Genomic DNA, 27,170 nt, shown 5'->3' on the forward strand with positions numbered 1-27,170 from the left:
GAAAAACAAAACCAGTCTTAAATGAAAGAAAACAAATTGATAAAAGATTGAATTCAATATTTGGTGATAATATAGCATAATGAGACATTTATAAGCAATCGATTGTAGGCCGGTCATTTTTGACCAGGAACACCACAAGTGTGACTTTTTACAATTTTGTACAAAAAAAAGCATTTCAAAGCAAACTTCCTGATTAAACGTTAAAGTACACTAGTGTGATACACAATGCAAATTTTCATAATTTTGTATCTCATATTGTGGAAATTATACATAATAAATATTTTATTCACTAAAAAAATTGGGTACCTGCTCTCAGATAAATGATATCTCAAGTTATTTCTAAAGTTATATACAAACCAGTTATTTAGGAGTTCTTAAGATCATTTAGAAAGTGTATGTAAATGATTAATAGAAACTCATAACCAGTCCTAAATGAATGAAAACAAGCTGACAAAAAGATTGAATCCAATATTTGGTGATAATATAGCATAATGAGAGATTTATAAGCAATATTTTGTGGGCCGGCCATTTTTGACCAGGAAGACCACAAGTCTGACAAGGTGAAATAAAACCCACAAAAAATTACGAAAATTCCGCCAAAATTTCAGAGAATTACTTATACCCTGTGTAAACAAAGTCAGTAAGTTTGAGTCCAATGCAATAACATTAACTAGTATTTTCAGGAAAAAGAAAATCTTCTCCGGGTCAGATTGACCCGAACAAACCAGAGGGATATGTTTTATCAAAGTTCATAAAAATGAAATTTCTGTCATCAATCCTTATTTCATTCCTACCCTTATATCATTCCAAACCAATAAGACTTTCTTTCATTTACATTTATGCATCTGGCAGATGCTTGTATCCAAACTGTGCGATGTACTTTGACTTTGACAATGTACATTGAATTCACATTTACATTTTAGCAGTTCTTACAGTTTAGCAGGCTACAGGAGCGACAGGAAAGTGACTCATTCATCTTATAAACACAATTGAAGCTTGCACATCAAATAATAAAGCTTGACCATACATGTTTGACACAAGACAACAAACCTCATTGGTTCTCTGATGTCAAGCAAGGGTCGGTAAATGCTGACAGAATTTTCTACTATCCCATTAAGAAATAAAGTAAATATGTTTAACACAATGATTGTTTAATACATTTATCAAATGTATTGTTTCGTTTTTCATTCTGCTTGGAAATTATTCGATTGATTGTGATCATTTGAGTTGTTTCAAAGTCTTCTGAAGCCATTCTACATCTTTGTGTGACTACTTTTATGACATTTCCATTGCTTTTGCATTCTTTCTGAAGATTTTTGAAACCCCAGTCCCCTTTCATTGTAATTGCATGTGGGGGTTGTGTGTGTGTGCAATTTTTCAAAATCCTCCTTTTGTGTTCCACAGAAGAAAGGTTTTGGAAATCACATGAGGGTGAGTAAATGATGAGCCTTGGGCAAACTCCTCCTTTAAATATTTTCAATTCTTCTTCACACCCATCTGCTCTCACTTTGTTGTGTTGCATCATTCTCTTTCTCTTGCTGGTCTCCAAAATCCGTCTCATCCATGCTGCTGCTCTTGTGTCCGATCACCCTTCTCGTTTGTCTTTTCCATCTTTCTCTCTTTTTTATCTCGGTGAATTCATCCCTAAGGCTGTGTAGTCGCAAGGACAGGTGGCCTGCGTGTGTGTGTCAGCGCGAGTGTTGCACAGATGACAGGTAAGTGTGTCTGTCGGTGTATGTGTGTCAGCTCAGTGGTGGGTCCTGAGGTTCTCACGGTGCCCTTTCATCTCCAGGAATGTTCTGTGTTTCATTCTGTGTTTGTGTCAACCCCCCCTGATGCTGTCAGGGGGAGGAGAAGGGGACAGAGAGAGAGGCAGGATGAGGTGGGTGAATGGGATGAAGAAATTTTTTCCCAAAAATGTTTCTTTTATTTTTTTACTATTTCAAGCCCCCCTACTAAGCAGTAAATCAAACTTCTGTGTGAACTGTTTGAACATTTGAGGGCCCCTGCATGTCAAACACATATAGATCTATTTATAACAATACTGAGAAAGGGAGAAAGAGAGAAAGATGGAGAAGGGAAGCACTTTATGTGTCATAGATGCTTATTTTACTGTCTCCACTTCCATGCTGGTGTGTGTATAAATACTGTGGCCCCTTTGTAAAGAGCACGTGGACTTGCTCTCCCTAAATACCTCACAACTTGTGTGCAGCTGCTCTCTGACTCATACACACAGGTTCTGGTTTATTCATCCGTTAAACGAACATTCACTAATTCGGTTACATCCTGTCTGGTCGCCAGCATTTTAATATTGCAGCGGTAATGTGTGTGTGTGTGTGTGTTATGTGTGGGGGTGTATTTGCCGTTGGCTTGTCTAAAATAATGACATGACGTCTACAAATGTCTATGTGTGATTAACATTAGAGACACCCTGCAGTATTTTCTCAGAATTTTTTTTAAAGAAAAAGTAATTTAAGAATATGGACTGAAATTGTATATTAAATCAAGTGAACTTGTTTAGAGCCCACACAAGTGACTCTTGCCCTACATAATCATTTAATAATTTGCCTCTTGGTGGTCTGTTGAAATTATGAGACACATTCTCTTTTTCCCCCCAATGTTCAAGTTTCATGTCCCTGTTAGCAGTGTCCAGGTTAAAGGAACACTTTCAACAAGTCAAGAAATCAATATAAAAAAATTTTTTTTAGACTACCATTCAAAAGTCTGGGGTAAGTACGATTTTTTTAAATAAATTAATTATTTTATTCAGCAAGGATGCATTAAACTGATTAAAACTAACATTAAAGTCATATATAATGTTACTAAAAATTCTACTTCAAACAGCTGATCTTTTGACCTTTAAATTCTTTGATTCATCAAAGAATTCTGAAAATATTTAATGGTTTCCACAAAAATATTAAGCAGAACAACTGTTTTCAGCTGTGATGATAATGATAATAATGATAATAATAATAATAATAATAAATATAGCTGCAAGCAGCGATGGCGGGCCCAAGCCGTCAGTGCAAACGCCACTCCGGAGGCATCAGGAGAACGGTGCACAGCGGGCACATGCATTTACACTAACCGTCTGTCAGTCTGGTTTTAAGGGATACGGCAATTAAAGGGTTAATCCAAACCATCAAGACTGTGAAACACACATACACAGAACAATATATAAAACTTTAGTAACACTTTACAATAAGGTTTCAGTTATTAACATTAACTATATTAATTAACATGAACAATAATTATATAGCATGTATTAATGTCAGTTAATATTCAAAACTTAAACATTAAATAAATTGGCACACAATGAATCATTAGTTAAGCATTAGTAAATAGTCAATTCATCCTTTATAAAGCATTGTTCCAACATTAAAAGGCACTAGTAAGCAGTTTATAAATACAGCTATAAATGTTTTGTTCTTGAGTATATGTATAATGTTTAATAATTGTATTTTCATACTTTATTAATGATCAATTTATCGTTTCTAAATTATTACGTTATTTACAAACCAGTTATTTAGGAGTTCATATGATCATTTAGAAAGTGTATGTAAATGATTAATAAACTATTTAAATGTATATTTATATATCGTATTATTTAAACACATGATAATAGTTGCTCAGTGTGTTAATAAATGCTTTGTTAACATATTCCTGCTGTAATTCATGATAAGGTCAGGTAGTTGTAAAACATTTAGAAGCTGCCAGCCATCTATTTTTGTGAGCTCATCTAAAGTGAGGATTGTTCATACCTTAAAAAAAAAAAAATATATATATATATATATATATAATAATAATCCTTAGGGGATCAATAGGGCCCTGCGCCTTTCTGGCTTGGGCCCTAATAATAGTAAATGTTACTAGAATGATTTGTGAAGCATCATGTGACACTGAAGACTGGAGTAAAGGCTTCTAATAAAAATCTGTTTTGCCATCACAGGAATAAATTATATTTTAAAATATATTACAATAGAAAATAGTTGTTTTAAATTGTTACAATATTTTACAATATTACTGTTTTGCTGCATTTCAAAATACAGCTTTCAAATAGGAGGCCTTGGTGAGTATAAGAGACTTCTTTCAAAAACATTTCAAAATCTTACCGACCCCAAACTTTGGAATGGTTTTAGTGTATAGCTATCAAGTCATATTGTAAGTCAAAAGCATACAATCATGTTGTGTGTCTTGTTACTATTAATCTATGGAAGCATATTGGTAGCGAAATTCAATTTAAAATGCAATATGCAAAATGGCAATGCAATATTCAAAATGGCAACGCAATATTCAAAATGGCAGTGTATTTCTGTATTTAAATTTACATTTTCCATTAGCCATACGTGTAAAGTTTGGTGCAAAAGTAAAATGAAAATTAAATTATATAATTTACATTTGCCATTTCCAACAGTATATAATATGTAAATTGCATGCGCATTTGAACGCTTTATAAGTTGTGAAATGAAAATGAAAATGTATAATACAAATTGATTTGATATGTGTAACATGTTCAAGCAGAAATGGTAGCAAAATGATCATTTAAATGCTATTTGTCCTAAATGCATTTAGACTAACAGTTAGAACACTTAGGATTGCATTTTCATCATGACGCCGTGGGATATTTGTAGCAAAATTCTATTTGAAAATGCATTCCGAGCTGACCACGCCCCCCCTCCGTCAATCATTGCTTCAAGGTGGGGATTGGCGGAAGCGTGTTACGTTTGGATCGTTTGAAACACGGCTGCTGGAGATCTGATAAGATCGTTGAATTCACTGCAGATGAAGTGGAGCGAATATTGCATTGCCATTTTGCATATTGCATTTTAAATTGAATTTCGCTACCTATATGCTTCCATATTAATTGTCCTTTGAATATTATTATTAATGGTCGATTTTCGTGTCCATTGGTCATCAAATCCTTTGTAAATACCACAGCTGTCATCATTAAAGGAGATGCAGAATTATTTTCCATGGGATGAGTGCTCACTAAACCATTCCAATTCATTCCAAGCATTTTAATTAATATTTCCAAATATTTCTCATTTTTTTATGAACTGTTGATTATATTAATATATTGATACATCCATTCGCATGGGTAGTTATAATAATAATAGAAATCAAGTTGGTGATGTATTTCAGCTGGTGTTTTGCCCTTTACAAACTGCACAGCTCAACATTTGACCATGATCAATTGCATGCCTTATAATGTGAACTGAAATTGCATTTCAAATCAATTTAATTGTAATCCTGTATTTAGTCTCATTAAGGTGCTCTAAGAAGCTATACTGTGGATTATTCCTGATGAGTGATAACGGATTGTGTAATACATCCTTTCATCGTGCTAGCAGAAGTACCTGTCAGAAACAAATGTGCAAAAAAGGGTGTTAAAAAAAAGGTTCAAAGATGTCCCTATGAGGGTACTGCCCCCGTGACAAACTGTTGTACCCATTAAAACTACAATTTTGCACTTTTTTTCTGACCGTGTAAAAATTATATAAAATATGGATGCTCTCTATTAGATCAGTGGGTAGCCCACAGTAATAGTTCTGTTATGTTCTGAACTTGTTTCCACTGCTGTCTGTCTGCAATCTATCCGTCATCCATCCGTTTCTCTGTCTGTTTATTTAACTATTGATCTGTCTGTGTAAATCTGTCTCAACACCTGGAGTTTGTTTCTGGTTTTCCTTGAATAAAATGATGTGTTTTTTTTTATATCCATTCACATGTCTAAAACCTGAGGTGGGATTTGAGGCAGTCTGATCTGTCTAGCCAGGGTTGGACAACCTGACAGCCCTCGTGCCCATTCTCACTCGTTCTCTGGCAGTGAGTCTCCTCCGGGACTCTAAAACATGGGTGCCTGGATTGCCAATGAGAGCATGAGGCTCTGATTCTTATTTCAGGTGTTGCTTTGAGCCAATGTGTGTGAGTTTGTGTTATTACAGGGGATTAGCTGGTAAGCTTGTGTGTTTGAGACTCACGTCTCTCTCTCTCTCTCGCTCTCTTGTAAATCAATGAGATTTTTTTAAGCATATAACAGACTACTTACATTTTAATAAATAAAAAACATAAATATCAGTTGTCATATAATAATATAAAACTAAAAACTAAGCATTTAAATATTTTACTGTAAGACATATTATTAGGAGTAATAATATGTCTTACAGTAAAATATTTAAATGCTTAGTTTTAGGATCAAAGCTCTGTAGTTTTTATTGTGGGGGCAAACGCACATGACTGAGAGACATACAAATAAATAATCCTAAAAAGCCTGATGTATCATATTTGATACTCACATTTGATTTTTCTAAAATATTATGTATGGATAATCATGTAAACCTGGACTTGCTTCAGTCCAATAAGTGATCTGAAATATTATAATATAAAAGTTATTCTGAAATTTACTTTATAAGCATCAGTATCACAATCTGAAGGTGGACATTTTTCAAGGCCTTTTACATGCTAATAAAAAGCACAAATGACAGAAGGCATAGATTTCATCCAACAGGTTTTTCAGCAAAGTTTTGATCATTGTAGTAATTTAGAGTCCTTGGAAATGTGCATATCAAAAATGATACAGTAACCTTTATAGGGTTCCCTCACAAACACAATTTATCCACTAATGCGAACTCAAACTAACAGCTAGCTTACATATCCATACTGCTCTTAACACCAGTGATCTATAAGGAGGAAGAGATAAGAAAAAAAATGCTTATAGAAGCAGACAACTAGCATTCTGTATACCATCTATACTGTATATTGAATGTTGATTTCACCACACCAGGATAAACCAGCCATGCTGACCTAAACTGGTCTTTACACCAGGATATTTAGTGCAGCCAAAGAATCTGGGAAAGAAAAACACATGGCAAGAGCAGAATGGATGAACAGAAAACACTCAACTAAGAGAGAGGGAGTGCGATGAAAACTGTGGAGGAGAGAGAACAAACAGGAGAGAGTGAGAGAGAAAGGAGCGCTAATAAACACAGACTCTGATTGACTCGTCCGGTACCGTCACCTAGGCTTTGTTTTCACTCCTTCAAGCCTGCTCTCCCCTCTGCTCCGCTCCGCTCGCTGGAATGTCTCTGTACGTTCTGCTCTGCCTCTCCACCCCACCGCATATATGAATGATGGGGAGCTCAGAACATGTAACTAGACCAAAAAAACTGGAGAATGAACAAATTATATTTGAGACAGTCTTTTCTGTTTTTGCCTGACCAGGAATGAAAGAGGTCATGTGCGTAAAAAAAAAAAAAAAAAAGTTTTTTTAAAAAGTGACGTGACATGTGGCCACACACACACCCGGAACAGTGGGCAGCCATTTTTTTGCTGCGGCTGCCCAGGGAGTAGTTGGGGGCTCAGTCGTAGTATTGAAGGTGGAAGAGAGCGCTGTACATTCACTCCCCCCACCTACAATCCCTGCCGGTACAAGACTCAAACCCACAACCTTTGGGTTACGAGTCCGACTCTCTAACCATTAGGCCACGACTTCCCCTTACTTAAAGCAGGTGTGTATGTGTTTGTTCTTGGTGTGTTTAACAGGAGACAGCGCGATTACTAGAGTGTTAGTCTCAGCTTCAGACGTCACGCCCACAGAACGTTGGCTAAACGTCTGATGCATATGGCACACAAAAGTGGAAACACTTCAGGAGTTTTGAAGTCGTCATCGGATTGGTTGAATTATACAGGATTTCCGGGAGGAGTGTGTGTCGCGTTCTGTAACGTTCCACCTGGAAACAAAGATGCCGTGTCGCCAAACCCCCTCACGAAAGAAGAAAGCCGTCGTGTTTACAACTGTGACGACGAGCGCTTATCAGGATCAACTAAAGCTGGATTTTCAAAAGTATGTGAAATTTAAAGTTCGCGGCACAGAATCTTTAAAATACGTCCGAGAGTTTTACACACCGGTCTGCTATTGTGGCGACATTGCTTTAAACACTTTTTTTACAGCAGTATTCCTTTTAGATAGTAGCAGTTAAAATATTTCTTGTAAATTTCAACTTATAACATTAACGTTATCAAATTGAATATAAAACCAAAGCTATATTTGCCACTGCCAGGGCATTCACGTTTTTATAGAAACAATTTTATAGTTTGTTATAGAAAAACAAATTTTGCTCAGAGTCCAGAGCCTCGATCATACCATTATGACAGGCAATTTCCGAGTAGAGACCGGCACCATCACGCAGTGTTGCCAATTTGGGGATTTTGTCGCCAAATTCAAAAAATGAACATCTTGTTTTAACCACAGACACAAAAGTTATACCACAATTCATGCACAGTCATATCAACCAGATCATCGTGTCATGTGTGCTGGGATGCAGTATTTTGAACTTCGTTTGTAGTAATAGAGTGTGTTGACTGAAATAGGTTTTTGTTTTTGGAGAATCATAATATCTCTTATCTGTTGTATTTGAGCAGGACAGGGATGCACTTTGGTGACCCTTAAAACAAATTCCCAACATTATGTGTCTTTCCATCATTTCCATCATGTTTGATGTGCTTGCAGATCACAAGCCGCGTTTCGTTTAGAGCCCTGGCTCTGTTGGAAGAGGTGGGCCAGAGCGCGGTTCACTTGGGCTCGGGCCTCGGGCGCGGAACTTCTGATACGTGCCGCATGATTGCGTGAACATTTCTGAGCCGTAAAAGTGATAGATCTGTAAAGCAATATATTGTGAGAGGGTCGTGTGTTACCGTGTCCCAAACGACTCAAAATAATAAACCACAAAGTTTTTAGTTTTTAAAAGTCATGATGTTCTTTGATAATGTAGCCTAAGTTCTTTGTTCACTTTCTCTCTGTAATTTATTCGCTGTGAATAAAAGTGGAAATTAAATTGTGATCACGTTAAATACAAATTCCGTGGTATTAAAATATTTTATGACATGACACCCATATCTGGTACTTGCCTAAAAAGATGGGTTTGTGATGTGCGTAGTTATTAGTCTAAACATTAGCTTCTGGAGTTGGCTCACCCTCCGCCTGTGTCTGAGTGAGAGAGTATGCTATTACTCCGGGCGCAGACTCCCGAGTCAGAGTTAACTGACCCACACGGTGACTATATTGACGTGCGCTGCAAATGAGAGTAAAAATCTTTTCTCTCTCTCTCTCTCTCTCTCTCTCTCTCTCTCTCTCTCGTGTATCAGACTTGATATAAGGTCAGTATGAAGTATTATGAATATATTCAGTGTGAAGAACTCAAAGTATTATGGTACAGAAAGACTTCATAAGGTCTGTTAGCATTTGGTCAACAGGTTTTGTATGTCCATGTTGTGTCTGAATTAATTAAACTTTAGCTGCACCAGAAATTGCCTACTTGTCACTAACAGCGTTGATCTGGATCCCTCTTATTATCATATTAATCATGAAATATGTATAGAAAAAAGGGCAAAATTATAAGTCACTGCACATAAAGTCCTCTGGTCTGATCAATACCAGTGCATAGCATTAGATTGGATTTTTATAAGCTGTTCTAAATGTGTTGATGAATTTGAGTGTTAATTATTAAAGGGTAGATTCACACACTCTCTGAGTGTAATGTTTATCTACTCTAAGCTTTTTGTATGGTGTATTTGCCTTTCTGAAGTTGGGAGACGTATATTTTGGTTTTGGTGCCATCTGTGCGCTTGAACCAGACCTCTCCTGTGCTGATCCCTGTTATTACGGCCCTGAGAGAAACACACAAAACAGGGAAACCATTTCAATTGAAATGCTTTTGCAAACAAAGCCAAAGCGAAGACAGATGCAGTCTTATGTTTTATACTCTACTGACTGTGCTGGGCTGTCGTCATTGACTTCTAGAACGACACTGCTGCCTTTGGAGAATCTCTCTCCATCATAGAAGAGATCCCCACCTTCACATCGCACGGGCACCTGCCTGTCTGAGAGACAAACAGACACACACAGCTCTTCAACATGTTATGCTTTAATAGCTCATAATGCTCTAACTCTGTTTTCAAGGCATTTTATGTCACTGTATAGGGCTCTCTAGCTCTGAAGTGAAATTGCTGTCATTAAATGGTTCACAGACGCGAAAAGATTGCTGTCACTGGGGCAATACTTTTTCAAAAGGTACACCTCTGTACTTTATTTACCTCTGAAGGATGCAAATTAGTACCTTAAAATGTACTGCTGAATGTACTGACAAGCATTTATGGAAAACTAAAATATACTTTAATGTAATTAAAATGGCATTTTATTTCATTAATATATTATCAGCAAGTATATTATCAGCAAGTACAGAAAGAGGGAAATGGCTCTATAAACCAAACTTAATCAGAGGCCAGACAGATAGAGCTTGTGAGTGAGGGTCAGCGCTAATGGAAGCAACTGGGATGTCCATGGAGAACATGCTTAAGCCTTTGACACATTTAAGCTAGAGACAGACAGTAACACTATACATGTTGTGTGTGTTTGTCTAGGAGTCTGTGCGTATCCCTGAAGGCATGTTTACTAGGAAGTCTTATACCAGATAAAGACCCCCATTATTCAAAAACATGCATCAACACATACAAGATACTCAAAAACAAACATGAACCTTGAATTAAAAATGATTATGCAGCATTATGCAATTACATTTTTGAAGTAAGAGAGAATCCTATATTGCACTATGAAATCTATTCCAAGCTTGTCGTGAGAAAGAAATCATTGGTTAAATATATTTAACCCGAGGCAAGGTCTCTGATGGTCAGCGCACGTGATTTCCTTCAATAAATATTCAATGAGTTAATTCAGTCACTTGTGTCAAAGTTTAATGAGGTTCACCTGACTACCATGAGATCCTTGATCTCCCAGTGTAGCTTCCTGAGAAAGACCGACAGGCAAGCTTAAACAAAGGACTTAAATGAACACAGGGCCATTTAATAACGGACTTACTGTCTGCTTTTTTCTTCAGGGGCATCAGTGCCGCTTTTGCCTGAAAGACAGAAAGAAAAAAGTCACGATCCATCACACACATTCACTGTGAATCACTCATCATGAATCACACCTTCTTGATGGCTGTCCAGTCCTCTAGTATGTCAATGTCTCTTAGCATATACACTATGTATGGCCCTGAAAAACAAAGACATGTTGAGCAAGCAGGATGGGAAGGAAGACAACTTCTTCAAACAAAGTGTGGATAAGAGGTATAGCATTTTGGTTAAAGATCTAATCTGGCAACTGGGCGATTTGTTGAGGCGATGTGTTGTGTTTTGTATATCGGTGTCTCTACCATGCTACTTAACTAGCTTCACCAGCAAGATTCCCATTTTCAGCATCTTTTGAAAGATTAAAAAGACAAAACTGGCATAAACCGTTTTGGACTAGTTTGGAAATTCCCGTGAGGTCGAGCCTCAAAATTTCTTTCCCAGAAATGGTCCAAAAAAAAAAAAGATAATTTATACTGTTTCAGGAGAAAGTATGTTGTACGGCAATACAATGAATGTTAAGACAGATACATTATTTAATGAAACGAAATGAGCCATGTGTGATCATTCCTGTATCATCACACTGTCTGATGTGGACCGCAGTCTATTAATTGGTGGCCTCTGATGAACTTTCTAAATGTAATGTAAGACCTTTTGGATTAAGTGTCAGATAAACAACTAATTAGTATGTGTTGATTAGGGATGCACTGATACCACTTTTTCCAGAACGCATCTGATACCGATACTTTTACTTTTGGTACTTGCCGATAACGATATCTGTATTTTCATAGTATTTGTAATTTTGAAATATATTGGGTACAGAAAAATATAAAAATATGAATCATGTTAGCTGGCTTTATTTAGCAAACAGATATTTCTTACAGCTATTTTCACACATAATTATGCCCGTTCAAATGATTTTCATCATTTGAAACGTTCTGCGACTTATATTCAAAACCGACTCATTTAATGCAATTAACGTAAAGCAGGCAAAACATTCGCAACGCACACACACATTTGTATTGGTGCCTAGCGCATTTCTCACAGGCTGCCAGTTCCATATTCACTTTAAATAAAGTCGTGCATGCTTGACGTTTAAAATAAAAATAGTTTATAGTTAATGCCCCTATAATTTTTTAGTTTTAGTTTATGATTTAGTTTTAATACAAACGATCCATGAAACTTTTTGTTTTACTTGCTTTTGACATATCCGACCGAAATTCAAACTATCCAGTGATCTCTGTGAGAAAGGGATATTCGCACAACAAGCTCGTGCATCTCCGCTGCCGCTCGCTCAATCCACTCAGCATGCTTTGCTTATCAGCTTACACATCAGATATACTGGCGTGAATATTGAATGTTTAGCATTATATTAATTACTTACATGTTCTGTACTTCCTAGATATCCTTAATCTATAATAACTCCATTCTGCTCTCTGTTGTTCTGTTGTCGGTGTTTCTTTGTCTGGACTAAGGTGACCAGATTTCTGAAATGAAAACTGGGGACATTTCCTAGCTCAGTGGTAAAAGTATCACTGAAATCTCACTTGTGATTATCTACGAATTTAAAAACGGGGACAATATGTTTTTGTGTTTTTTTAATTGTTGTGGGTTCCATACATTAATATCATAATTGACACTGTGGTGTTTGAGGATCAAACTTCCCCCTAATTTTTATTTTTTTTATACAATTCACCAAAAATCACACTGAAAAATAGTAAATAGTAACTATTGCAAATAGCCAGGGGTGTAAAAAGTCCACTCCCTGGTAAGAACATCACTAAACATGATTTATAATGAATTTAACATACAATGCTCATTTAAACACGTTTTGGAAATTTGTAACATTTAATTTAAAAAAGCTGTCATCCCTACCAAAACATGAATTGTATTTAAATTCTCATCACTGATAGTATTTGCACTCAGCCATTTTGTGCATTCAGCCAATATACTACAGCTAACAAACATATAAAATTTGACAAAAATAATGATTTTTCTTGTTATATTTTTTTTTTGAAGGGGAAAAAACAGCAACTTTGCTACCTCAACGTACACAAGTATCTATACAATTATCTACTACATGCCTTTTGCTGTCTGATTGATAGTTATTTTTTTGGCAAGTTAAAGGCCTTTTATTATGATTCTAAACACATCTCCCTTCAAGTCCCAGTAGACTTGACATTTGTACACTTGCTGTGAAATCAGCTGTGTAAATACTGATTTTTATCAAATAAACGTAAGAATAACTGGACTGAAGCAACTTAAATATACTTGATATAAACACAGTTTTTAGAATAATCACATTAAATTGTACCAAATAAGATACACCAGGCTTTAGACAAATGTTTTTCTATATCTCTTAATCATCATTACATTGCATTGTGTTATATGTTTTGCCCCAAACAATAAGAACTGCAGAGCTTTGATCGTAAAACATTTAGATAAACAAGCATTTAAATGTCATTTTATTAAGACATTATTGGGAGATACAGAGTGACTACTGATATTTATATACAATTTATGTTATTAGTCTGCTATACGGTTATAAAGAGCTCATTGATTTACAATACAAGCTGTCAGAATTTCATCTTACCTCTGGCTATATAAATATCAGCAACTGCATATTGTCATTAATTAATCATTTTTCATAACTCAGTTACACTAATATCTTAATTTTTACACTATAATACTTGTATTTAAATTAATTAATTAATACTTGTTTCAGAAGTCATTGTCAATACATTGTGTGAAATGATTGTTTGTTCCTTACTGTTACTGTGAAGCGTCCTTGAGCTTGGGAAAGGCACTATATGAATTAAACAAATTATTATTATTAATCCAGTTAATACCATCATTTTACTTTATTATTATTTCATCAATGTAGTTGTTTCATTGCAGGATGATGTCTATTTTATGTTTGTTGTGCAGCACTTTGGTTAGCACTCGTTTAGCTTTTTAAGGTGCTATATAAGCAAACCTTGACATTACACACCTCAACGCAAAATCTAAATATTAAGTAAAAAACAAATGCAAAAAAAAACAGACCCAAACCTGCTTTTAAACAGTTTGACGAGCCCCGTTGTTTTGGGTTAAGTAGCGCATCTCTATTAAGGTTAGGGATTCAGATGGAGTAATAATATTGTAGACATCAAGTGTGCCTCACAAGTCTTGAAAAGTGAAGCCAAAAGTTTTGATCGCCCCCGCCCTCTCCATGTAATCTAATGGGACATGAGACAAACTAAATAATACAACTTCACTTCAAATAATTTTTTTTCCAAAGATGGTTTTTGTCATTTTATGTAGTTTTTATCACGCCGATGTAAGTTCAAGTGTTCGATTTTTAAATACGTTTGTTTTAGTTAGTTATGTGGTGCTATAAAAAGGGGGGTGTGACGTCATGATTGACAGCTGAGATTGACAGCTTCTCTGAGCGAACTGAGGCACCAACAAACTTTTTCGGGATCTTCAGGAGACTGGAGTTGTATTTACCTTATTTAAACAGAAGCCTCTTGTACGGCAATCAGCAGACAAAAATTGGAGCAGTCGGGCTAATTAAAAAAGGGTCAGGGGCGTGTGCTTGCGATCGACTCTACCGGAGTGTGGGCGGGACGCAGCTCCACTTCGCTCACTACTGCGCAGACTGGTCCCAAATCAGCCCAATATATCCGCGCCCTATTGAGACATTGGCGGCTTCACTTTTCTTCAATGGAAGTGAGTGAAGGTGTGCCATCCATCTTTTTTACAGTCTATGGCAGACATATATCCCTACTCTGATAGCCAGGTAAATGTGCGTGCGTGCGTGTGTGTGTGTTTATGTACCTGAGGTGATATCTATGCTCTGTTTGTCCTCCTCCAGTCTGCGGATCTTCTCCAACAACTCTGTTTTCATGGCATCAAACAAGAGTGTCCTCTCACTCTAGAAAAACAAGCATCTCATTATCACACACACACACACCGACTCGATATGATTCATGATCATCACTGCACTGTCAACAAACAAACACACACTGTTTTGGAAGAGACATGCAAGTATTTATTTACAGCAGTGCTTTTTCACTGTGGTGTGTTTTTTAGTGATACTTCTTCTAGATCAGTGGTTCCCAACCACATTCCTGGAGGCCCCCCAGCACTGCACATTTTGCATGTCTCCCTAATCAAACACACCTGATTCAAGTCATCAGCTTATTAGTAGAGACTCCAAGACCTGCAATGGGTGTGTCAGACAAAGGAGACATGCAAAATGTGCAGTGTTGGGGGGCCTCCAGGACCGTGGTTGGGAACCACTGTTCTAGATTATGATAAATATGCTGTGTGCATGTTTGTTTTATGGATCTGCATATCGAAATGTTTCATTACTATGTAAGTTTGTCGAATCATACAATAGTACCATGGTATTACCATGTTTTTTAAGCATGGTACCAATGTAATGACATTACGTAACAACTTTTTTGTACCATGAAATTTCTGAAATACCCTGTAGTACCATGTAAATTCCATGGTACATGAATATATATGACACATCATTTAGTACCATAGTAACACAGAAGTAGCTTTTAGTAAAGGATGCTACATCTAGATATGTGGGTCAGCTGAGCCGTGTTACCTCTAGATGCTGTCTTGCCCCCTGCACTTCACATTCATGTTTGTGTCTGACCACTTGCAGACAAAGTTTTCTATACACACCTACAGGAGGAGAATTAAAAGATGACCTGAGACCTGTGGTTCATATGTAAGCGAGATAACATAGAGCAGATATGTGCGTCCTGATATATGTCACCTGCCACTTGTGTCCTCTGCTGTAGGTTCTGCTGCAGTGTTGCCAAGGGTTCTCTGTACTCTCCCGCCTTTCCTGTCATAACCTCGTCCAGCTTCATTTTAACCTGGTTCAGACGTTCTTGAAAAAGCCTGAAATTGTAGTGGAAATCATCATCAATAGAGCTCTACAGAGAATTTGGTTCTTAGAAAAATATAATTAGTTTGAACAATACAATACAGAATATACTATTTTTATTGATGGCCATCCACCCCATATGATGGCCCTGTTCCTATTGGTCAAAAAAATGAAATGCCACCTAGCCTAAACCCAATTAGAAAGAAGTATTCGTACTTGTCTTTTAACTCCAGGAATTGTTTTTCCAGGTCAGACATTTCATCTAAGCACTGTAATCGTCTTCTCTCACAATCTTCATCATCCATTTCTAAAAAAGAGAAAACTCACTCTCATTCAATGTTGTTCATCCATGCTGTTCATTCTCTTTTCCTATCAATTCCAGTCAGTCTTCACATTAATATACTAAATTCTATGTATCACTATATGATCATTTTTGGCTATTTGGATGCTATTCAAAAGCAATATGCATTCAAGTTACAAGATTTGCGGGAATTTGTCAATTGACAAAAAAATTAAAAGAACATTTCAAAAGTAAAACAAAAAGGCTTAAGTGTCTTTATGCAAAATATAACACAATATTATAACATATGTAATAATCATTTTTTTGGTTGAGGGGGAGGAGGGTTAGGGGGAGGCGAACTATTACTCTCCCAATGCAACCCCTTTGACAGCTGCTGCAACACAACTGCAGACAGTTAGGAAGAAAACAACGAGGAAATGATGAAACATTCAATCAGCAGACCTGAACTTTCTTCCTCTTCTTCCTCTTCCTCCTCTGGCTCACTCTCCTCCAGGTCGCTGTCCCGCTCCTCTCCACTCTCCTCCATTGTCTCCTCTGCCTCTCCTCCCTCTCGCTCCTCCTCCACCTCACCGTTAGTTTGAGGAACCTCAGGGTCGGCCTCTGTCTCCATCTCCTCCTCTGGTTCTCTGGCAGCCGGCTGAGCTGGCATGACTGTTTATAGCACTGTATTGAACAGTATAATAACAGCGGTGAGATCTCATGGCGTCTGATGCAGTAAATAAAAATGTTAACTATTACAATTTTATAATATATGATTATATATCATTTATATTGAATTAAATGTTAGAATAATACTGCATATTTTCCATGTTTATATTTTCATATTTCTTATTCACCTTATATCTTTCTAGGCTGTATGATTTCAAACATTGTAGCATAAAAAGAACCATATATGTCAGTACCTGAAGATGTGAAAATGATGTGCATGCCATGTACTGACCAGTCTTAAGACCTTTAGAGGACACTAGCAGCTAAGAGCACAGTATCCTGAGACAGCAGCAGCTGTTTAAGACCCTATTAAGCACTTTATGTTTAATTAGAAAGAGGAAACCCCATGCACTCGTCTGATTCAGTTCGTAGTATGATGAATTAGGAGCGAGTTCAACTTCACAGACTCGACGTGTATCATGTACGTTACATCCTCCAAAGGCCGCACTGCACTGACTTACATTACAAGCTCATTACTCGTTCTCCACATCTATAGCTCATACATTACATGCTGTGAGAGACATTAATAGTTACAGTCTCGTGCTGTTCACAAAGAATTGTGGATTTAGGTTAGTTATAAAAACTCGTTTTCCAACTGAACTACTCCACACTTCATTCAGAGACATGAAGTGTTCAGTATAACGCGGTACAGTAATGTTAATGCACTAGAGTGGGAAAAACAAACGGTTGTGCCTTTATAAAAAAAATCTCAATTACAACGTAGTAATGGATTAATTTAACGTTACTTTGGAACGTTGCATTGAATCTCTTGATCGCTCCATGAATGTTTGCAAATTAACCGATGCAAGAAACAGGATAACAATACACGACGGTCTTACAAGAGCATAAACAACTAAACAGCTTACCTTCTTGTCGATTATTGTTTAAGTCATGAAAAATATCACATACTGTCGACTGAATTTGCATATCAGGGCAAGCTGACATCGGACACTGCACATTTTGCATGTCTCCCTAATCAAACACACCTGATTCAAGTCATCAGCTTATTAGTAGAGACTCCAAGACCTGCAATGGGTGTGTCAGACAAAGGAGACATGCAAAATGTGCAGTGTTGGGGGGCCTCCAGGACCGTGGTTGGGAACCACTGTTCTAGATTATGATAAATATGCTGTGTGCATGTTTGTTTTATGGATCTGCATATCGAAATGTTTCATTACTATGTAAGTTTGTCGAATCATACAATAGTACCATGGTATTACCATGTTTTTTAAGCATGGTACCAATGTAATGACATTACGTAACAACTTTTTTGTACCATGAAATTTCTGAAATACCCTGTAGTACCATGTAAATTCCATGGTACATGAATATATATGACACATCATTTAGTACCATAGTAACACAGAAGTAGCTTTTAGTAAAGGATGCTACATCTAGATATGTGGGTCAGCTGAGCCGTGTTACCTCTAGATGCTGTCTTGCCCCCTGCACTTCACATTCATGTTTGTGTCTGACCACTTGCAGACAAAGTTTTCTATACACACCTACAGGAGGAGAATTAAAAGATGACCTGAGACCTGTGGTTCATATGTAAGCGAGATAACATAGAGCAGATATGTGCGTCCTGATATATGTCACCTGCCACTTGTGTCCTCTGCTGTAGGTTCTGCTGCAGTGTTGCCAAGGGTTCTCTGTACTCTCCCGCCTTTCCTGTCATAACCTCGTCCAGCTTCATTTTAACCTGGTTCAGACGTTCTTGAAAAAGCCTGAAATTGTAGTGGAAATCATCATCAATAGAGCTCTACAGAGAATTTGGTTCTTAGAAAAATATAATTAGTTTGAACAATACAATACAGAATATACTATTTTTATTGATGGCCATCCACCCCATATGATGGCCCTGTTCCTATTGGTCAAAAAAATGAAATGCCACCTAGCCTAAACCCAATTAGAAAGAAGTATTCGTACTTGTCTTTTAACTCCAGGAATTGTTTTTCCAGGTCAGACATTTCATCTAAGCACTGTAATCGTCTTCTCTCACAATCTTCATCATCCATTTCTAAAAAAGAGAAAACTCACTCTCATTCAATGTTGTTCATCCATGCTGTTCATTCTCTTTTCCTATCAATTCCAGTCAGTCTTCACATTAATATACTAAATTCTATGTATCACTATATGATCATTTTTGGCTATTTGGATGCTATTCAAAAGCAATATGCATTCAAGTTACAAGATTTGCGGGAATTTGTCAATTGACAAAAAAATTAAAAGAACATTTCAAAAGTAAAACAAAAAGGCTTAAGTGTCTTTATGCAAAATATAACACAATATTATAACATATGTAATAATAATTTTTTTGGTTGAGGGGGAGGCGAACTATTACTCTCCCAATGCAACCCCTTTGACAGCTGCTGCAACACAACTGCAGACAGCATTCTATGTATCACTATATGATCATTTTTGGCTATTTGGATGCTATTCAAAAGCAATATGCATTCAAGTTACAAGATTTGCGGGAATTTGTCAATTGACAAAAAAAAGTAAAAGAACATTTCAAAAGTAAAACAAAAAGGCTTAAGTGTCTTTATGCAAAATATAACACAATATTATAACATATGTAATAATCATTTTTTTGGTTGAGGGGGAGGAGGGTTAGGGGGAGGCGAACTATTACTCTCCCAATGCAACCCCTTTGACAGCTGCTGCAACACAACTGCAGACAGTTAGGAAGAAAACAACGAGGAAATGATGAAACATTCAATCAGCAGACCTGAACTTTCTTCCTCTTCTTCCTCTTCCTCCTCTGGCTCACTCTCCTCCAGGTCGCTGTCCCGCTCCTCTCCACTCTCCTCCATTGTCTCCTCTGCCTCTCCTCCCTCTCGCTCCTCCTCCACCTCACCGTTAGTTTGAGGAACCTCAGGGTCGGCCTCTGTCTCCATCTCCTCCTCTGGTTCTCTGGCAGCCGGCTGAGCTGGCATGACTGTTTATAGCACTGTATTGAACAGTATAATAACAGCGGTGAGATCTCATGGCGTCTGATGCAGTAAATAAAAATGTTAACTATTACAATTTTATAATATATGATTATATATCATTTATATTGAATTAAATGTTAGAATAATACTGCATATTTTCCATGTTTATATTTTCATATTTCTTATTCACCTTATATCTTTCTAGGCTGTATGATTTCAAACATTGTAGCATAAAAAGAACCATATATGTCAGTACCTGAAGATGTGAAAATGATGTGCATGCCATGTACTGACCAGTCTTAAGACCTTTAGAGGACACTAGCAGCTAAGAGCACAGTATCCTGAGACAGCAGCAGCTGTTTAAGACCCTATTAAGCACTTTATGTTTAATTAGAAAGAGGAAACCCCATGCACTCGTCTGATTCAGTTCGTAGTATGATGAATTAGGAGCGAGTTCAACTTCACAGACTCGACGTGTATCATGTACGTTACATCCTCCAAAGGCCGCACTGCACTGACTTACATTACAAGCTCATTACTCGTTCTCCACATCTATAGCTCATACATTACATGCTGTGAGAGACATTACTAGTTACAGTCTCGTGCTGTTCACAAAGAATTGTGGATTTAGGTTAGTTATAAAAACTCGTTTTCCAACTGAACTACTCCACACTTCATTCAGAGACATGAAGTGTTCAGTATAACGCGGTACAGTAATGTTAATGCACTAGAGTGGGAAAAACAAACGGTTGTGCCTTTATAAAAAAAATCTCAATTACAACGTAGTAATGGATTAATTTAACGTTACTTTGGAACGTTGCATTGAATCTCTTGATCGCTCCATGAATGTTTGCAAATTAACTGATGCAAGAAACAGGATAACAATACACGACGGTCTTACAAGAGCATAAACAACTAAACAGCTTACCTTCTTGTCGATTATTGTTTAAGTCATGAAAAATATCACATACTGTCGACTGAATTTGCATATCAGGGCAAGCTGACATCGGACAAATCTACTTCCTCGGCGTTTATACGTTTGTTGAAACTCACTACCGTTGTGAGGCGCTAGCCAATCAATTCAGACCTCGCTACTTTTAAGAACCAATAGAAGCTCGATGGTGAAGAATCGTGGTCTCATCGATTTCAGTTCGGTGGTCAAACTGGCCAATAGCATTTGGAGCTGAAAACCCACTAACTTTCTACCAACTGACAAGGTTTCCCTAAAAAGACCGGCTTGAGATATTTCATAATGGACCGAAGAGAAATACAATGAAGATTTTTATTCAGTCAAGTAAAGAAAAGGAAACAGCAACACGAAAATGCAATTTAACATAGTTTTATTAAAGTTGCATAAAAGTGTAACAAAATTGGGCAAAAAACCAAGACAGTTTAGTATTGCTACAGGATACTTTTTTTCTCCAAAAGGTATGACCTGGAGTACATTTTTCCTAAATTCATATTATTGTTCCTTTTAAATCCAGTTGATTCTTTCAATCCTCCCGTGTCTCATTTACACAGAAAAGAGAAATCAACAGCACTACAAGGTGCATATAATGATAAAAACGGACGATTCTATTTTATGTTAATAGTTAATGCATCTAAAAAAAGAATTGATTGGTACATAGTCAACTTCCTTCCCTAGAAAAAAAAAGAAGAATCATTGAAAGTACAAGAACCTTTTATTTAATTCTAAAACTTCAAAAAGATTTCCACTTTTGCAGAGATTTTTTTCTTGCATGTTCCTCAAACATTATTAAATTCATTTGGTTGTCATAACATAAATGTAACCTAAGGCAACATCTGAAAGTAGGGAGATTGACTCATGTAAAATGAAATGCAGAGCAGGTGAAATAAACACATAAAATTCAAATAGGGGGGCCAAAGACAAAAAAAAAAAGGTGCAGAGAAAGAGATAAAACAGTTGTGAGTCCAAGACAGTTGTCATTGTACCTTACTTCATATAATTCACAAGTGAGCTCGGATGGGATGAGGAGCATCATCAATGAATGTTTAATATGTGCAGATGCTAGTGATGTGTTAGCATGTTATGGGAAAAGCTCTTCTAAACCACCTGCTGGAAATGTTGGATTGGTGAATCTCAAGAGCACTGAGAGACTATTAGCCCTCTTATTATAGTATTTGATTGGCTGAGACAAAAAGAGCAGATGGCTTCCTGGGAAAGATGATTTAGGAGAGTCATGTGAGAGGATTCATTCAAAACGTATGTTTGCCACAGACCGTGACACACTGCAGCTTGTCTAGCATGATCTCCAGTCCCTCTGGAAGAGTCAGTGTGCACATCTGTGGATGTGTGAGGCCCAAAAGCCACAGCTGTGGTTGTGTGTGTGTGTGGTAATTTCTCCTGATCCCTGAGGGTGGTGATGCCCATGAATTTCAGAGAGGGAGTGAGTGTGTGTTTGTGTGTGTGGCATGGGGGAAATTAAAGAATCAAAGCCCAAATTTTTTTCCTACACACAGCTCCCTTCCCTGTTAATACCACAAAGCCAAACTCCCTCGCTTTAAAATAGCTTTAAACACTCTACTATTTCTCTTTTTTTTTGTAATTAAAATGTCCATGAATGTTCCTGCACACCTATTCATGGAAGACGAGACTCAAAAAAAATATATTTTTTTTTATTTTTTTTATTAAAAATTGTTTAAAAAGAAAGAAAAAATTAATCCACAAGGCCACTTCTGTCTAATTCCCTCTGATGTCATTTTAAACCTATCGTCACAGTTTCACAAAGGGTTTTAGTCCATGTGTTCATTGAGAGAGGGAGCTTTGAAACCTTTGAAATGAAAACTAAATTACCAAATTAAAATTTAAAGAATATAATGCACAGTAATGTATACCAACATGAAATACATTTAAAAACAATGAAATGTTTCCCCCTTTACAAAAAAGTGAAATAGAATAAAATACAAATAAAATCAACATAATGAGAAAACAAGCCCTGCTTATAAGGATCTGATTGAATCTCCCATAATTTTGCCTCCACCTCCTCCCCAATGGATGCAAAAGAGGCAACGGGACTGGATGAGCACCTGCTCAGGGGTGAATAGTCACACCCCTAAAATTGGAAAAGGAGGGATGAGATTGGTTGAAGAAGGGTGGAGGTGAGAAAAGCTTCATTTCTTCTGAGGAGTACTGAGCTTCTGCATGCCACGGATCCTGTTCAGCAACTCCGCTACAAACTCCTACAGCGGGGAAAAAACGGAGTACGATTTTTAACAAATTAGCAGAGAGGTGGGTAGTTAGCACTTCAGATTTCCACATAATTATAACAGGCATAAGTCCTAAAACTGTACACCCATTACTAACAGAATTATACGGGGCTGTTGAATGCTTGGAATCTGACTGGTTGATGAACATTCTAAGGTAAGCAATTGTTTTCAGGGAAGCGCACAGCTAAAGCAGTTCCAGGCAGTGGTAACCGTAGTATAAGCGGAATAATTGATGACGGGCCGTTGAATTATTAGAAAGTAATGCACACCCTGAGGTGTAACTTCGCATTGCTTCACATCGTGGCCGCATCCCCACCTCGGGTGTGCGTTATTTTCTAATAATTCAATGGCCCGTCGTCAATTATTCCTTGCTTAATGTTGTTTAAATGAGTAAAATTGAAATAGATTTGTCTAATTTAATTCTGCTACCAATATGTGCATATTTTGCCTGCTCTTAGATATGAGATAATGTACTCACTTCAGTAGGTTTATAACAGTCTACCAGCAGTTCCTGTTGGACAATAAGAGAAAAATAATGTCATTCAAATGTAAAAATATGTTAAAATCTGAAGATGTAATAGAAATTGTAATTGTAATACAATACTGAATCTGCAATTATTGAGAAGGATACCTTGACCCTTGCGGCACGGTCTACATCATCCTCCATGTCCAACAGTTCATCCACATCAATCTCCAGCTCTGGAATCGCCTCCTCCTGTCACACATGAAGTAAAAGGAAATTATCTATTTGCATCAAGGATACGTCTATATTCAAATACCCCCCAAGAAGAAACAGCTAACTGGAAATTACACAACTATTCTCAGAAATGCCCTACAGCTCTTAATAAATGCTGCTGTATTCACGGAGGGAAAAGAAACCCAGTGAAGAAAGAGTAGCAATGACGCTGGTTGCACAGATGATTCTGGAATGTGTGTGTGTGTAAGTGTGTTAGAGTTAAGACTGGGGATCTGTCTTTAAGGCAGAAATATAGCAGTTCCTTGTTAAGTCCCCAACAGGGTTGATGAAGGTCGGTGAAATGCTGCCCTTTTACCACTAGGGGTATCTCTTGTGTCACACAAACAGTTAAAAGTCAGCCTCTGGCCTCAACCATAACATCACACACAATAAAGTTATCCATTTTGTTTGCAGATCAGCACAAAGAGAAGAAAATTCGATTAAGATTTCAATTTGCTTTACTTCCCACTTAATCATTCACTTCAGTGGAATTTATGAATCTCACCATTTAGGGGAATGATGGTTATGTTAGTCACTGGAGTGTGTCAAGATAAAAGCGTCTGCTAAATGATTAAATGTAAACGTAAAAATAAGATCCGTGCTTCATGTCTAGCTTGTGTACTTTTTTATTTATTTGGGTGTTAATTTTTTACAAACAAAAAGCATACAACTTGTGAAGCTTATCTAATATAGTTACAAACACTTCTGTTCAAAAGCTTGGGTCTGGTCAGAAAGATTTTTGTGAATGTTTTTGAGAGAGCTCTAGTACGCTCACCATGTCTGCATTTATTTGATAAAAAATACAATAAGAACAATAGCATTGTGAAATACTAAGGCAATTTAACATTTTAAAATGTAATTGATTCCCGTGGTGGAAATATTGAATTTTCAGCATCATTACTCCAGTCTTCAGTGTCACATGATCCTTCAGAAATCATTCTAATATGCTGATTTGAACTCAAATAAGACTTATTATTATTATTATCAATGTTGAAAACAGCTGTGCTGCTTAATATTTCTGTAGAAACTCTCTATTCTTCTGTAAATGGAAAGTTTAAAATAACAGTATTTATTTGAAAGTGAAATATTCTGTAACTAATGTCTTTACTGTCACTTTTAATCAGTTTAATGCAACCTTGAATTAAAGTATTAATTTCTTTAAAAAAAATAAAAATAAAATAAATGTACTGATCCCAAACCTTTGAACATTTTTCTACATTTGTTGTTTTGGGTCTGATTTGGTAGCAGTATTACAAACAAATGTTCCCCCATTCTAAACTAAGGATTAAAATTGGAATTAAAGTTTACTAAAATATGTATTTCCATATCGACTTGTCCAAGCATGCTGTTTACATCTAGTCTGATGTTGCTATTAATCCTGATGCTTGCCCATCCATCTTAAAATAAATCTACTGTTTGATGATGAGGATGTCATTAATTGACTCTAACAATCTTAACTGACATTAATTGATTAAATATGTTAAAGATGTGATGATGATACATCCAACTTTACACATCCAAGCTGGGAAGTTCTAGCTTCATCTAATCATGAGCATGACAGAACATCAAGGCTGAAAAAGAGAAGAGAAATTGAATACAGTGATCCAGCAACAAAATGTCTGGGACCAAATGTGATTTTGCACAGATTCAGATACGCATGTTTGTTTTACTGCCGTGTTTGGCTATTTATATCAGTCCAGTTCACATATTCGGCCTTGGGCTATTGGCAGGGCACTGGCCATGAAACAGATCTGTCTGCTTCTCTTTCTGAAGTCAGACGCCTTTGTCTCTATCTTTCTCACGACCAACTTTCCTAATAGCTCTAATTCAAATCAAAACCCTGATTTAAATTCGAATTCAAACACTATCTTCCTATGTGAGTTTAGGTCTGTTTTCAAGAGTAAAAATCCAGCTGTGCCAGTGGAGGCTCCAAACCTCAATTATACGCTGCTGTATTTTTCTCGTCTCATTCCTTAGGCCTCCAAATTTGGTTTCTTTCTATAAAGTTGTCTCTTTCAGTAAAGACTAGTTAATATGTCTCTCTCTCCACAAAGCTATAAATGGTCTTCACAAGACTTGTACCACCCCCACCCCCCTTTTCTCTCTCACGTTCCCTCTCCCCTTCAATCAGAGCCTTTTCCAAAACACACTTTATCTTCCTCTTCCGAACACACACACTCACAAGCCTTATGAACACACATAAGCTCATTGTGGTTTTGCTGCAGTGACTCATACGGCATATTAAAATATTGTCTGTCAAGAGAAACAAGCACTGAAGCGAGGAACATAAAACTGCCCATTGCTTCACAATGGAAAACTAAAAGGCACTTGCAAAAACAGGCCTATTTCTAGAGCTGATGCTTTTTTTCCATTCAAACTCTCTCTCTCTCTCTCTTTCTTGTGCTCAATGCTACTATCAGTACTTCATCTTTTCAGCACTCTTTCGCTCCCCCTTGGTTTGAGCTGCCCAGACCAGCTGTCATTGCACCTGCCCGACTACCCCTTGCCCAAATCTCTCTCTCTCTCTCTCTCTCTCTCTCTCTAACACAAGCACACACACTTCAGTTCATTTAGGCACACTGATATTGCCATGGCACCGTCACATGTGAATGGAAGCTTTAATTGCTGTATTGAATTAACAAACCTTCAATTCGTGTCTATGTAGTGCACATACAACTAAAGGGTGCATGAGTAACCAGGAGCGAATGAGCTGTAAGAACCACTAGAGCTGGCTGATAGGGGCTGGAATGTGAAAGAGTGTATGTGTGTGTGGACACCAAGACAAAGAATGCAAGGCACAACATGTGGGCACCATGTGCTACTAGTCACTCAGAGAGACAAGGAAAAATATAAAAAGAGTAAAAGTCGAGCAAAAAACAGGGAATAAACTAAATATAACCAAAAAGGTTCTCACAATCAACTAGAGAGTAATTTAGTCATTTAGCCGATGCTTTTATCCAAAGCAACTTACTTATTAGAAGCACAGACCCCTGGGTAAAGGGGTTAAGTACCTCACTAGAGACTGATACAGATTATTTTTTTAATGTTTACGAGTATGATCAAATTTATATGAAGTCATTTAGCAGATAATTTTATCCAAAGCGACTTACAAATGAGGAACATCACACAAGCAATAACCGTAAATGCCAACAATATGTGATGTACCACACACATTTCAAGAGCAAGCTATAGAGTAGTACAGAAACTAGAACAGAAGTTAAAAGGCAGAACAGTACAGAAATGAGAGAACAAGGAGATTTCTATGATTTATTATTAGGAAGTGCCTTTGATCATGGTTTCAAGTCAAAGGTTTGTGGTGCAATTTCATTTTCATGTGTAATTTTTAAGCTACACACATTTCTCACTTGTGAATGAATAGCATCTCTGTAAAAAAAATAAATAAATAAAATAAGAGTAATTATTCAAACAATAATTTAGTTATCTATGTTGAACCTGTGACATTTC

At 36.9% G+C, this 27,170-nt stretch overlaps 2 protein-coding genes across 2 annotated transcripts in view; both read right to left on the bottom strand.

The window, feature by feature from the left end:
• Positions 1-9,141: 9,141 nt before the first annotated feature.
• LOC107569309 (breast cancer metastasis-suppressor 1-like protein-A) lies at positions 9,142-17,754 on the bottom strand. Its single transcript, XM_016255373.1, has 12 exons — positions 17,672-17,754; positions 16,539-16,760; positions 16,013-16,103; positions 15,683-15,810; positions 15,509-15,588; positions 14,725-14,821; positions 13,622-13,711; positions 12,453-12,462; positions 10,986-11,097; positions 10,874-10,913; positions 9,771-9,879; positions 9,142-9,666 (listed from the first exon to the last, which is right to left on the bottom strand). Exons 2-12 carry the CDS (start codon positions 16,744-16,746, stop codon positions 9,549-9,551), a joined length of 1,083 nt encoding a protein of 360 aa, XP_016110859.1. The 5' UTR covers positions 16,747-16,760; positions 17,672-17,754; the 3' UTR covers positions 9,142-9,548.
• Positions 17,755-21,067: 3,313 nt separating this feature from the next.
• The window catches only part of LOC107569312 (protein phosphatase 1 regulatory subunit 14B-like), a 33,498-nt gene continuing 27,395 nt past the window's right edge, over positions 21,068-27,170 (bottom strand). Inside the window, exons 2-4 of the mRNA XM_016255376.1 lie at positions 23,601-23,684; positions 23,448-23,480; positions 21,068-22,942 (exon numbers count right to left, since the gene is read on the bottom strand). Of these exons, the coding sequence (XP_016110862.1) occupies positions 22,874-22,942; positions 23,448-23,480; positions 23,601-23,684 (186 nt within the window). The 3' untranslated portion in view covers positions 21,068-22,873. The remainder of the gene's footprint in view (positions 22,943-23,447; positions 23,481-23,600; positions 23,685-27,170) is intronic.

This window comes from Sinocyclocheilus grahami, unplaced genomic scaffold, assembly GCF_001515645.1.
Source record: "Sinocyclocheilus grahami isolate Dianchi unplaced genomic scaffold, SAMN03320097.WGS_v1.1 scaffold1332.1, whole genome shotgun sequence".
Taxonomy (NCBI): Eukaryota; Metazoa; Chordata; class Actinopteri; order Cypriniformes; family Cyprinidae; genus Sinocyclocheilus; species Sinocyclocheilus grahami.

What these genes read in the sequence shown, in the direction of transcription:
- LOC107569309 (XM_016255373.1), bottom strand. Translation starts at nt 16,746, where the DNA reads ATGCCAGCTCAGCCGGCTGCCAGAGAACCAGAGGAGGAGATGGAGACA. An exon ending in GCAGAGGACACAAGTGGCAG is followed by an intron (nt 15,589 to 15,682) that starts GTGACATATATC and finishes CTCCTCCTGTAG; the next exon opens with GTGTGTATAGAAAACTTTGT. An exon ending in GGGCAAGACAGCATCTAGAG is followed by an intron (nt 14,822 to 15,508) that starts GTAACACGGCTC and finishes TTGTTTTTCTAG; the next exon opens with AGTGAGAGGACACTCTTGTT.